General features: G+C 33.6%; 1 protein-coding gene across 1 annotated transcript; it reads right to left on the bottom strand.

Moving 5' to 3' along the window:
- Positions 1-8,571: 8,571 nt before the first annotated feature.
- LOC125853452 (probable 6-phosphogluconolactonase 2) lies at positions 8,572-10,522 on the bottom strand. The gene is made up of 3 exons (XM_049533143.1): positions 10,344-10,522; positions 10,117-10,252; positions 8,572-9,167 (listed from the first exon to the last, which is right to left on the bottom strand). Exons 1-3 carry the CDS (start codon positions 10,517-10,519, stop codon positions 8,676-8,678), a joined length of 804 nt encoding a protein of 267 aa, XP_049389100.1. The 5' UTR covers positions 10,520-10,522; the 3' UTR covers positions 8,572-8,675.
- Positions 10,523-13,884: the final 3,362 nt, after the last annotated feature.

Below are 13,884 nucleotides of genomic sequence, written 5' to 3'. Positions count from 1 at the left end.
TTTCTTCAAGAAGGGATTAGTCAAAGTCGTAAATATATATGCATAGTTGAACCTGCTTAAACTTGAAAAAGGACTGAGAAATTTATATTTAATAAACTAGATTTGACACTTTTTTCTAGAATATTGTTAACATAGAATGATGCATAAAATCTTATTTTTTCCATGGGATAAGGGTCTGAAAAATATTCCAACTTTGGTCGGATTTGTTGTTGCGATACTAAACTTTCATGAGGACCTATTACCTCCCTAGACTATTTAATACCGTATTTTTTACCCCCTGAACTATTTAATAGTGTATTTTAAAGGTATATATGTGCCCACGTGGACACATTATTATTTATAATTTTGCATTATTTTTTATGTCCACGTGGACAAATATATATGTTTAAAACACGATATTAAATAGTCTAGGGAGGTAATAGGTCCTCATGAAAGTTTAGTATCGCAACAGTAAATCCGACCAAAGTTGAGACATTTTTCAGACCCTTATCCCTTTTTCCATCATGTTAAACTCTTAACCATTATTTTTTTTTCTTTTCGATAATGTGATAAAGCAAGCCTAAGGAGAGATCATTGAAATTATCTCAAAACTAATTGAAAAGTAATTTATGAGTATTGAAAAAATAAGACCTAACTTGACAAGGTAAGAAAATTAAGGTTCTTACATGCCTGCACAACATACTTATTGAAAATATAAAATACTTCAATTTTTAATTTCACGTTTTTGCTGTTGAAGTGACTAAAAGTATTACTATATTTTTCAATGTTGTCATAAAACATATAAAAAGGGCAAAAAAAATATCTTGGATTTAAAAAAGATCGAAATATACCCTTCATCTTCTCATTTTGTTAAAAATATCCCTCTGATTACTCCGATTATCTTTTCGTTTCACTTATACCCTTATGACTAATGTTTAACACTGAATTTTTAAAAAGATTTATTTAAACTCTCTGTCATTTTATAATTGATCAAATTTTAAACTGTCATCATAATTAAATAAATTCACCCACCTAATTTTTTGACTTATCCTCATGGTCATTTTGGATTTTCTACTATTTTCCTATTTTGATCCTCCCTATAGCTTTTATGTCATTTGTAACTTTTATGGATGATATTTTTAGTTTTGAAGGTTCAAAATTTGAGTAGTTTGATCAAAGTCAACATTCTAAGTTAACAAGCTTGGATTCGAATTTTGATAGTTTTGTTAGGTTCCTTAAGGTGACTTTTGACTCAGTTTCGTGATTGCATGGATCCAAAGGTGTTCAGATTTGATTCATCGGTTAAATTTTTGAGTTTTAAGAGAGTTAATTTGACAACGATCAATATGTTGGGAAAACAAGGACAAGCACAAATATATATGATAAAAGTAATGGAATTAAAATGAAAAAAAATAATGACACCAAGAATTTTACGTGGAAACCCTTCTAAATAAGGGAAAAATCACGGGCCAAGAAGATATCACTATAGTAAGAAATTTTACACTGTGTAGTCACGAATATAATACTCAAAGTGACTACAACATACTCAAAAGGAATAGCATGCTTTTGATTTCCACCTTACTAAATTATCGCTCACATTCAAATTTTTTTCACAGACTATTTTCTTGTATAGTCTATGGAATACCTCACTTTGCTCTCAAATATTTTTTCTCTCTATCTTGGTGTGTACTACAAATCAACAAGTTTGCTCTATTTATAGGAAGAAAAAACCATGTCTATGTCACTGATGACATAAACAAATGTAGCAAATTTTAAATAGGTTGTAAATCTTACCAATTTGCCAACCACCAAATCTATCATTTTTTCAACTCTTGGATCAATTTATTTTTTCACTAATTTGTTGTCACTATTCCTTTTAAACAATTACTTGAAGCAATTGAGTAGCTAAAGTTGACTAATATAAAAACATGGGATGGACCTCACAAATCTCCCCCTCCAGTCCCATGCACCAAAAGGAGGTATCTTTATCTTCTTTAGAGAGTGCTCATACTCACAAGTTCTTTGCATAACTCAAACTTGTCTTTCAGTATTGTCTTGGTCAACATATCTGCAGAATTTTCACTTATGTGGATCTTTTTGTCGTGAAATGATTCACTCTTCACTTTCTCACGAATCCAATGATATTTGACGTCAATGTATTTTTCCTTGCATGGTACATGGAGTTCTTGCTTAAGTCTATTGCACTGTGGTTATCACAATAGACAATATACTCCATCTGATAAAAACCAAGCTCTTGAAGAAATCGCTTGAGCTATATCATCTTCTCACCGACATCAATAGCCGCAATATACTCAGCTTTAGTTGTAGATAGTGCAACACATTTCTACAACTTCGACTGCCATGATATAGCTCCCCTGAAAAAGTAAACAAATATCCAGTAGTGAATTTTCTATTATCAAGGTCACCTGCCATATCAACATCTGTATAGCCCTTCAAAATTAGATTTGATGCTCCAAAACACAAGCATTCATCTGAGCTTTCTCTAAGATACCTGAGTATCCACTTCACAGCTTCCTAATGCTCTTTTTCCGGATTATCGAGAAAGTTGCTGACAACAACAACTGCGTGAGCAATATCAAGTTTAGTGCATACCATTGCATATATTAGACTTTCGACGACGGAGGACTATGAAACTTTGGCCATGCTCTCCCCCCCCCTAGCAGTAGGACACATCTTCTTGCTCAACTTCATATGACCAACAAGAGGTGTACTAACAGGCTTGCGTTCTTCATATTGAAGCGCTCTAGTCACGTTCAATGTACTTCTTCTGTGAAAATAAATCTTCCTTTCATCTCTGAGACGAGTAATTCTCAAGCCCAAAATTTGTTTGGCATGACCCAAGTCTTTCATAGAAAAAGACTTACACAAATTTTTCTTTAATTCGTCAATCTTCGAAGTATCCTTGCCCACAATCAACATATCATCCACATACAATTAGAGGATGATAAAATAATTGTCAGAAATTGTACAAATACACAATGATCTGAAGAAGTTTTCTTATAGCCTTGCTCCCCCATAACATATGCAAACTTCTTGTACCACTGTCTAGGAGCTTGCTTTAAGTCATAAAGACTTTTTCTAAGTTTGCACACAAACTTTTCTTTACCTTCTACTTTAAATCCCTTAGGTTGTTCCATGTAAATATCTTCTTCTAGGTCACCGTGAAGGAAAGTTGTCTTCACATCCATCTGCTCAATCTCTAAATTAAAACTAGCAGCCAAATCTAGAACCGTACGAATGGAGGACATTTTCACGGCAGGAGAAAATATTTCGTCAAAGTCAATACCCTTTTTTTGACCAAATCCCTTAACAACCAATCTAGTTTTGTATCTGGGCATCAAGTTGTGTTCTTCAACTTTAACTTTGAACACCCACTTGTTCTTCTCTCATGCCCTTGGGCAATTTTACCAACTCATAAATGTGGTTCTCATGCAGAGAATTCATCTCATCTTGCATGGATTCAATCTATTGATCCTTATGCTCATCTTCCATGGCCTCTTCAAAACATTCAGGTTCTCCCCCGTCAGTGAGTAACATATACTCATTGGATGAATAACGAGAGGAAGGAACCCGCTGTCTTGTGGACCTCCTAAGCGGAATATTTGATTAGTCCACAACTTCATGAGCATGAGGATCATCAATAACAATATCATTGTTATTATCAACATCAACATATTGATTCGATACATGATTATGGGCATTACCATGATCATCAAGCCCAACAACATCATGCATATTTGTTTGAGGAACTTCATCTAGAAGAACTATGTCATTAAAATTTGAAGATTCTAGCTTTTCCGCTTTGTCAATATCTTCAATTGCTTGATTCTCCATGAAAATTATATCATGGCTTCTCACGAGTTTCTTCTCAATTGGATCATATAGCCTGTAACCAAATTCATCAAGGCCATATCCAATGAAGATACATTGCCTTGTCTTGACATCTAACTTTGACCTCTCATCTTTCGGCACATGTACAAAAGCTTTGCAACCAAATACTCTCAAATGGTCATATGAAACATCCTTTCCACACCACACTCTATTTGGAACATCACTTTGCAAAGCAACAGTAGGAGATAGATTAATAACATGTGCATCAGTCAATAAAGTCTCACCCTAAAATAAGTTCGGCAACTTTGCTTCAAAAAGCAAACATCTAACTCTTTCCATCAAGGTCATGTTCATCCTCTAAGCCAAGCCATTAAGCTGATGAGTCATACGAGGAGTGTACTGGTGTCTAATACCTTGATGTTTGCAGTATTGGTAAAATGGTCCACAATATTCACCACCATTATCAGTACAAATACATTTCAGTTTCTTTCCAATTTCTCTTTCAACTGAAGCCTGAAACTACTTGAAGACACCTAACATTTGGTCTTTAGTCTTCAAGACATAGACCCAAAATTTTCTCGAGCAGTCGTTAATAAAAGTGACAAAGTAGAGTGCACTACTCAATGTCCTTGTCTTCATTGGATTGCATAAATCAGAGTGCACCAATTCAAGCAACTCTGTATTTCTCGAAGAAGGGTTACACTTAAAAGAAAACTCTATTTTGTTTATCCGCCAAACAATGCTCACACTTTTCTAATTTCACACTTTGGAAATTTGACAATAATTTCTTTTTGGCTAAAACATCAAGTCATTTCTCGCTAATGTGGCTAAGCCTCTTGTCCAATAACGTTGAAGAGTTATCTCTCTCAACCACATTCACCATATCAACACAAGTAGAAACCGTAGTCCAGTATAGACCACGACGTTTGTTACCACGAGCCACAACCAAGGAACCTGAGTTTCCATTTTTCATCACCATTGGTACTAACATATCCTTCATCATCCAAAACACCAAAATAAATCAGGTGCAGATGAACACCAGGAGCATGTTTCACATTGTTCAAAACTAGTTTAGTTCCAACACTAGTTTCTAAACAAATTGTACGAATACCAACCACCCTAGAAACAATCTCATTACCCGTACTCAATGTTCCAAAATCACCAGGAGTATATGAAGAGAAAAAATCCTTCCTTGATATCACGTGAGATGCGGCACCAGTGTCCACAACCCAGCTTGACTCATCACAAGCAATATTTATCATATCCGCATCAAGGACGATAACAATATCTTTGATGGTGACGGTAGCTAGGAAATTTTCATTGTTGTATTCTTTAATTTCCTCTTTATTTTTGTTCTCCTTCTTCAACTTTCGGCAAAACTTCTTTGTGTGCCTTTTCATGCCACAATGATAGCACTCAATATCCTAAGTCTGCCTCTGGATTTGCTCCTATTTTATTCTCTATTTTGAGAATCACTAGTTTTGTTTCTCCCGCTAGGCCAGTTATCAGGACATCCGACGAAGTAGAATCTAGAAATTTTTTTCTCATCTCTTCATTCAAGACACTACTCTTGGCGGAATCCATAAAGGCTACACCATCCGGAGCAGAATTTGACAACGAAGTTCTAAATGTTTCCCAAGAGTCTGTAGGGAACCAAGTAGAAGCAAGCGTTGAATTTCTTCATCAAATTTGATGCCCATACCAGAAAATTAGTTTATGATCCCCTGAAAATTATTCAAATGGTCCGTCATCGGAGAACCATCATAATACTTTAAACTCAGCATTTGTTTTATTAATAATATTTTGTTGTTGCCAGTCTTCCGAGCATACAAACTTTCAAGATGCTCCCATAGGGTTCGAGCATGTGTCTCCCCAAAAATATGGTTCAACACATTATCGTCAGTCCATTGCCTAATGAATCCACAAATCTGTCTGTGCAACAGATTCAACTCTTCATCTGTTTTATTATCAGGTTTTACAATGGTAAAAACTGATTTGTAAAAATTCTTGACATAAAGCAGATGTTCCATTTTCCCCTACCAAATGGCATAATTAATACCATTCAAAGTAATCATTCTACTTGTGTTGGCTTTCATTGTTTTCCCATAAATATAGCTATTACAAATCAAAGTAAATCTTTTATGATGTGGAAGTTTATATTGTGCTGCAACCACAAAGCATATTCAGATAAAACATTTGCTCTGATATCAGTCTGTTGGGAAAACGCAGACAACCACAAAAATATATGTGGTAAATGTAATGGAAATAAAATGGAAAAATAATGACATCAAGAATTTTACGTGAAAACCCTTCTAAATAAGGAAAAATCCACGGGCCAAGAAGATATCACTATAGTAAGGAATTTTATACTGTGTAGTCACTAATATAATACTCAAAGTGACTACAACACACTCTAAAGGAATAACACTCTTTTGATTTTCACCTTACTAAAATATCATTCACACTCTATTTTATTCACAGACTATTTTTCTTATATAGTCTATATATACCTTACTTTGCTCTCAAATATTTTTTTTCACTATTTTGGTGTGTACTACAAATGAGCAAGAATGCTCTATTTATAGAAAGAGAAAACCATGCCATGTCACTGATGACATAAGCAAATGTAACAAATTTCAAAAAAGGTTGCAAATCTTATTAATTTGCCAATCACCAATCACCAAATCTATCATTTTTTTCAAATGTTGGAGCAATTTTTTTTTCACCAATTTGTTGTCACTATTCATTTTTAACAATTGCTTGAAAATTGAGTAGCAAAAGTTGACTAATATAAAAATATGGGATGGACCTCAAACAATATTCGATGAGGAAGACCTTAGATCGATGAGGAAGACCTTAGATCCATGATTTGATGATTCCAACATATTCGGAACATATTTTATAGTCAATCTGCATATTTGGTATGTTTTCTGGTTTTCATTGGTTCATTTGGTGTTTCGGTTGATGAACTTCATAGCTGAATTGATGACTTTTGTTTCTAGTCCACTATTCTTCGTGTTTCCTAGAGGAGGACCACATTTGCGAAGAAGCACATTTTTTGTTAGAGATGAGGCGGGGTGGGTTGCGCTTAACCCACAAAATTTTTAACCCGCTTCACATAACAATTTTTTATTTATTTTCAATCTGTCCCGCATAAATTTGTGATTATTTCTTTTTTTTTAAAAAAAAATTAAGTTTGATACTAAAAATAAAATTCATAAAAATAAATTCACGTTTTCCTTAATTTGTATTAATTTAATAGATAATGACTTAAAATTTTATTTTTAGAGGTTAATTGAGAAGCGTGTAAGAAACATTTTAGTTTTGATTGAACTATTTTCATTTACTATCTTGAATATTTTAATGACTTTAAGGAAATTATCTTGATAAATAATGTTCTATTACACTTATAACATATAAAAAATTAAAATTAAGTTTGAACTCGTATAAAATCACATAGACTCGCAACCCGCCCCGTCCACATTAGTTTCTAAAAAACCCACTTCAACCTGTCCCCCACAACCTTAAAACTGCCCCACTCCTCATAGCCTTAAAACCGCCCCGCATCCTCTGATCCTCTCTTCCCCACAGGTTACCAAAGTATCGCATTTTGCTAGGACTTTTCAAAATGCTGATTGAAACGGTTTGAATCCTCCAAAAAATAGTACATTTTTAAAGGATTCGACAAGAGTGACAATTTTTTGAAAAGTTCAAACAACATAAGTCATCGATCTGTCTCTTCATATTAGTTCAGAGGTGGGTAAGGATCTATTATTGATATCCCCTTGCATCAGAATAGGGAGATACTTGATCCATCACAAAAGGCCAATAACCACTCTAATTCGGTTGATGAATTTCATAGCTGAGAATTGATGTCTTTTGTTTCTAGTACACTGTTCTGCGTGTTTGCTAGAGGAGGACTGCATTTGCGAAGAAGGAGATTTTTTGGTAGAGATGAGGTGGGGCGGGAAGGGGAGGGTTGAACTTAACACGCAAAATATTTAGCCTTGTCTGTGTAACAATTTTTTTCATTTTCAACCCGCCTCTTCCCGCTTCGCATAAATTTTTGATTATTTCCTCTTTTTAATTAAGTTTGATACTAAAATTAAATTCATAAACATAAATTCATCTTCTCATTAATTTGTATTAATTTAATAGATAATGACTTATAATTTTATTTTTAGAGGTTAATTGAGAAGCATGTAAGAAACTGTAGTAGTTTTGATTGAACTATTTTCATCTACTATCTTAAATATTTTAATGACTTTAAAGAAATTATCTTGATAAGTAATGTTTTATTATTCTTATACATATAAAAAGTTAAAATTAAGTTTGAACCCGCATAAAACCACATAGACTCGCAACCCACCCCGCCCGCATTAGTTTTTAAATTACCCACTTCAACCGCCCCGCATCCTCTCTTCCCCATTGCCATCCCTGCCTAAAGAGGAGATAAATTTGTCTCGGGTTAGCTAAGTATTGCATTTTGCTAGGACTCTTCAAAATGCTGATTGAAACGGTTTGGATCCTCCAAAAAATAGTACATTTTTAAAGGATTCGACAAGAGTGACAATTTTTTGAAAAGTCCAAACAACATAAGTCATCGATCTGTCTCTTCATATTAGTTCAAAGGTGGGTAAGGATCTATTATTGATGTCGAAGATACTTGATCCATCACAAAAGTCCAATAACCACTCTAATTCCAAAAGGCATAAAAACGTTGTGAAATTAAGAAAAGGTGAACTACAAAATCCTGACAAAAGATAAGAATGTACTAAGTTCCACATGCTTTGTGCCCCATACAGTTGTACATTTTGTTGACAAGGGAACTTGTAACCCTGGCCCTACTCTGAACATTTTGTGCAATCTAGTTTTGAGGCAGCTGCTTTATCCAGATACCATATTAATTTCCCTTTAGTTGGCTGGACCATCTTTGCAGGTGATGACGGAACGTCAGGCCCGACATCATCAATTGCCAAATGTGCAGCCTCTGCTTTGCTGCTTCCAGTTACAACCACAGCCACATTAGAAGCAGAGTTAATGACAGGCAAAGTAAAAGTTATCCTCTCCGGAGGAGGCTTAGGTGAGTCAGTTACAAAAGTCACCCATTCGTCTTTCTCATCGAGTATGGAGTGATCAGGGAATAGAGATGCAATGTGACCGTCAGGTCCCATCCCGAGTAGGATGAGGTCAAACTTGGGGCAGTCGCTAACATCAGAAACGCTGATTACACGAGTCCTTACAAGCTGTCTAATTACAAACTCATAGTCTTCAGCTGCCTTCTCAGCTGATACTGTGTCGTTGATCGAATGTACGTGGCTTGGAACTATAGGTACCTGAAAAGTGAAACGCGCCATAATTGAGACATACTACACCAGGTGAGAGATTTGAAGGAAATCAATAGAGTATTGGCTTCTATGTACTATCATAAAACCACGATTTCACCCCTTGGTCTTCTCTTTTTCGTTCGTTTACTTTTGAGTCCAACTCGGGTTACAAGTAAATGGAATATGTGGAAAAGAAAAGGGAAACTTTACTAAAAGTCTATCCTTTTTTTCAATTCCTTCACCACTCGTCTCAACACGATTAGAACAGATCGATGGGACCGTATAACAATAGTTAACACCAGAAAAAGGAAAAATGGCCCTTCAGAATATCTAAACCTGGCCATCAAACTTCATAATTGTATCTACAATTGCGAGTCTTTTCACGTTAAGTTGATACAAATATCGGAACAATGGGCTATATAATATCAAAAATCATAAAAGAAGCTATTCAAATTTCAAAGTAAGTATCACAAGTGATTAAGGAACAGTATAGTCTCATGTTAACTACTTTTCCACAACTAGCAGATTACATCAAAGTTCTCGAAAAATGTTAGACATGACCAGCACGAAAAGTCTACATGATATTCGTAAATGACAAAAGAGATGGACACGCCTAAAAGGATAACAAGAACACAAAGGCTTGGAAGATTCCCTGCATTTTGAAGGCGCATCATATGTGGACAATTTTAACATAACTATTCTTCCATAGGGACGTTGTGATCGTACTCTTAGAGTGAAATATCAAGATCTGGCTATAGTAAATTCAATCACCCAAAACAATTTCTTAGAAGAGATCTACTTTAAAGATCTCGTGACAAAGAACACGTCTATAATGAATCACAACCCGTAAAAGGAAAGGCATTGCTTTGACAAAGAAATAGGATAGTCAATGTTAACTACTACTGAGGCTCACAACAACAAATAGTGTGCAGAATAAAGCTGAAGTTGAGACATTTACCTTAGACAAAAATCCATCTTTGGCTAGCTTGTAATTACTATCAGCATGATTCTTCGCCACAACACGTTCGTCCACCCAAAATATATACCATTTGGACCAATCAACAGTCTTGCTGTAAGGTGCTTCACATAGTTTTCTGCTTCCTCCAAGTTTTCAAACATATTTACACAATCTTATAGAGAAGGCAACAGAACAAATATGAACAGATAGAGAATGTGCTTACATACCTAATTAAACTAATGAGCGATCCACCAGATAACGCGATGGCAAATACTCCCCTCTCTTTCACAGAAGCTTCTGATAGTTCTGATATATACTCTGCTAGATCAGTACTTAGTTCATCCAAATACTCGTAAATCTTCACCTCTCTTCCATCTTCTTTAGCTCCTGAATAAGCCATCATTCACTGCACAAATTACCAACATACAAGAAGTCAACTACAATTGGGACCATATGTTGTTAATAAAAAAGAAAAAACAGTCCTCAGTCCGGAGCAAGTCGGGGTAGAAATTTTCCAGTACATTTCTCCTAGCATACCATAAAGATGTGATACTTGGGTCTAACTCAACCCAAAAACTAGCTCATGACGGTAGAATTTTCCAAGTCCATGTAAGCATACCACCAGTCCATTTTCCCAACTAACATGAGAATCTAACCCACTCTAGCACCCCCGTTCACACCCAGGCCTCAATCCCAAGCAAGTCGGGGTAGAATTTTTCCAATACATTTCTACTAGCATATGTAAAGATGCAACACTCAGGTCTAACTCAACCCTAAAAACTATCTCAGGCTAGAATTATCCAAGTCCATATAAGCAGACTACAAGTCCATTTTTCCAACTAACATGAGACTCTAACCCACTCTAACACCCCCGTTCATACCCAGGCCTCAATCCATCCTGTAAAGATGTGACACTCAGGTCTAACTTAACCCCAAAAACTACCTCAGGCAAGAATTGTCCAAGTCCATATAAGCAGATCACAAGTCCATTTTCTCAACTAACGTGAGACTCTAATCTACTCTAGCACCCCATTTACGCCAAGATAGACGCAACTAGAGTGTGGAGCGGAAGCCCAAACAAGAATGACCATGACACTGATACCTTGTAAAAATATGACAACTATTGTCAAGTGCATATAAACAAATCACCCGTCCATTCCCCAACCAACGTGGGATCTAACCCACTCTAACACCCCATTCAACCTCTGACAACTGGAGCGTAGATCGAGAGCTCAAATCTACCAGCTTGAAGAATACATGCAGAGCAATTAGTCAAAATACAAATTTCAAGAGAAGTTCTAAAGCAAAATTAGACAGCTTAAACATAGTTAATAAAATCAAACATGACAATTTAGTAAACAACATGTATACTTTGTACACATTAAACATAATTAATAAAATCAAACAAGTAGTGTATGTACAGTTTAAAACAAACAAAAGGGAATTAAGCAAGTAAATTAAAAGTGTAAAAGAGAAAAAGGAACCGAAAATAAAATTTAAAAAATTCTTGGAATCATACATCCATAGAAAAAAAAAAGAACCACTGAAACCAAGACAGAGAGAGACAGAGTGTCTTACAGAGGAGAAAAAGGGAAAAATGGGTACCAGCAATTTCTGAATCTTGTAATATGTATATCTTAAAAGCTAATTTACTACTCTTCATGTGGACCATCAATTTATATCTACTAAAGCTAACCAAAATTACGATAAATACTACTCTCTCTCCGTTTTATATTAGTTATTCACAGTTATAAATAATATATGGATGATTTTACTAATTTATCTTTTATTCATTTTTCTAGAAAAAGAATTTTTGTTTGAAACTTATTTAGACTTTTAAAACTATTAATTATAGAGGTAAAATCAATTTTTGTTTATTTATCTATTTTGGATTTAATAAATGAACAAGTAATTTAAAACGAAAGGGACATGTGATAATTTGATCTTAGCTAGTAAAACAAGAAAAACATGCATCTTTATTCAATACGCAATCAAAGAATCTCTCCGTTTTATATTAATTATCCACACTTATAAATAATATGAATGATTTTACTAATTTATCTTTTATTCATTTTTCTAGACAATTTTTTTTTAAAAAAATTTATAAACTTATTTAGACTTTCAAAAAATAGTAATTATAGAGGTAAAATAAATTTTATTTATTTATCTATTATAAATGAACAAGTAATTTAAAATGAAAGGGACATGTGATAATTTGATCTTAGCTAGAAATACATGAATACGCAATCAAAGCTTCCCCCCCACCCCCAAAGTCGTTCATGGCACTCCTTTCTCATGGAATGAGAGGTTCAAATCATAGCTGAGAGCAAGTCAGATTTCAAAACAAAAGAGAATAAGAAAAAATAAAATTGTGAGTACTTTTACACAATACGACTTATACATTTGGGGTGGCTTGTTTTATAACTATTTATAATAAGATAGACACTAAATATTAAACGGAAAAAAGATGATGAGCACATAACATTTTAGGTTAGATTTTTCAAAAGAAAAAATTACAGAAATTCTACCGTTTAGTTTACTTATTATCATTATCCTCTATAAATTTTATAAATTTTTAAAATTTCTTATTTTCGCGCATCAGATTAATGTATCAGCGCTTATATTATTGTACCTCGTGCATCAAATTAGTGTATTATGTATAAAATGTACATCATATTAGTATATCATGTATAAAATGTAATGTATCTTACTTAACGATTAATGTATCTCGCGCATCAGATTAATGTATCAGCGCTTATATTATTGTATCCGTTTGAGGAATTTCTGTAATTATAAACTTTTAAAGGATAAATTATAACTTTACCTTAAAAGTATGTGATTTCTGTAATTTGCGCTTTTAAAAATGATGAATGTAAAGTAGTGATATTAAAAAGTACCGATATTAAACTTATGACTCGCTAAAAATAGTGAGTAATAAGTTTTTTTCTTTTCTTTTTTTTAAAATATTAAATGTATATATATTATCTGTTATTAAATGGATTTAATCCATTTAACAACAGATAATATTAATATGTATAAATTTAATAATACAAATCCTAATATAAAAAAGTTATAAAATTTAATATTAAAATTAAATTTATAAAATTTAAATTCCACTCATAAATCTGACACATTTCACCTGGATGTGAAATGTCTCTGGCATGACATGCAAGAGAATTTACTTTGTGGGTTCCTCGTGCGTGCGTACAGCCATCACGACAAAATAACGCACAGAAGACTCTCTGAAGTAAAAGGATGATGATCTTTAAATATGTCACGTTGAAATTAAAGATTTGTTAAAATAGAATGGATAATATATAAAAATATATTATGTGCACGTTTAATTTTAAGTATGCACAAGTATTAAACAATTAAATTTATATATAATTGAATAAGTATATACATGTGTTGTGTTACTTGACGTTCTACGCAGCAATCGCATCATATGCAGCATCCTATATGATGTTTTACGTGTATTATATCATATAGGACACATGTGTCTATTTACTTAATTTTATACATGTTTAAGTGTCTGCTTATGCGCACTTAAATTAAAAGACTTAAATATCAAATAAAGTCAAATTAAAAGATATATATTTTACTCCCTCCATCCCAATTTATGTGGCACTTTTTGGATTTTTTTGATTCAAACAAGTCTATCTTTGACCGTAAATTTTTCATATATTTTTTAATTATTTTAAATTGTCAATTATTGTGACTTATAAAACTTTTTACTTAGTTTACAAATATATAAATTTCATTTTAAAA

The sequence above is a fragment of the Solanum stenotomum genome, chromosome 1, assembly GCF_019186545.1.
Source record: "Solanum stenotomum isolate F172 chromosome 1, ASM1918654v1, whole genome shotgun sequence".
Classification (NCBI taxonomy): Eukaryota; Viridiplantae; Streptophyta; class Magnoliopsida; order Solanales; family Solanaceae; genus Solanum; species Solanum stenotomum.
This window is presented reverse-complemented; position numbering and strand designations above follow the sequence as displayed.

Excerpts from the sequence above, each read along its gene's own strand:
- LOC125853452 (XM_049533143.1), bottom strand. The coding sequence starts at position 10,519 with ATGATGGCTTATTCAGGAGCTAAAGAAGATGGAAGAGAGGTGAAGATT. Across the intron at positions 10,253-10,343 it reads TCGCTCATTAGTTTAATTAG|AAAACTATGTGAAGCACCTT; the intron begins GTATGTAAGCAC and ends TGGAGGAAGCAG. Across the intron at positions 9,168-10,116 it reads AAGATGGATTTTTGTCTAAG|GTACCTATAGTTCCAAGCCA; the intron begins GTAAATGTCTCA and ends TTCACTTTTCAG.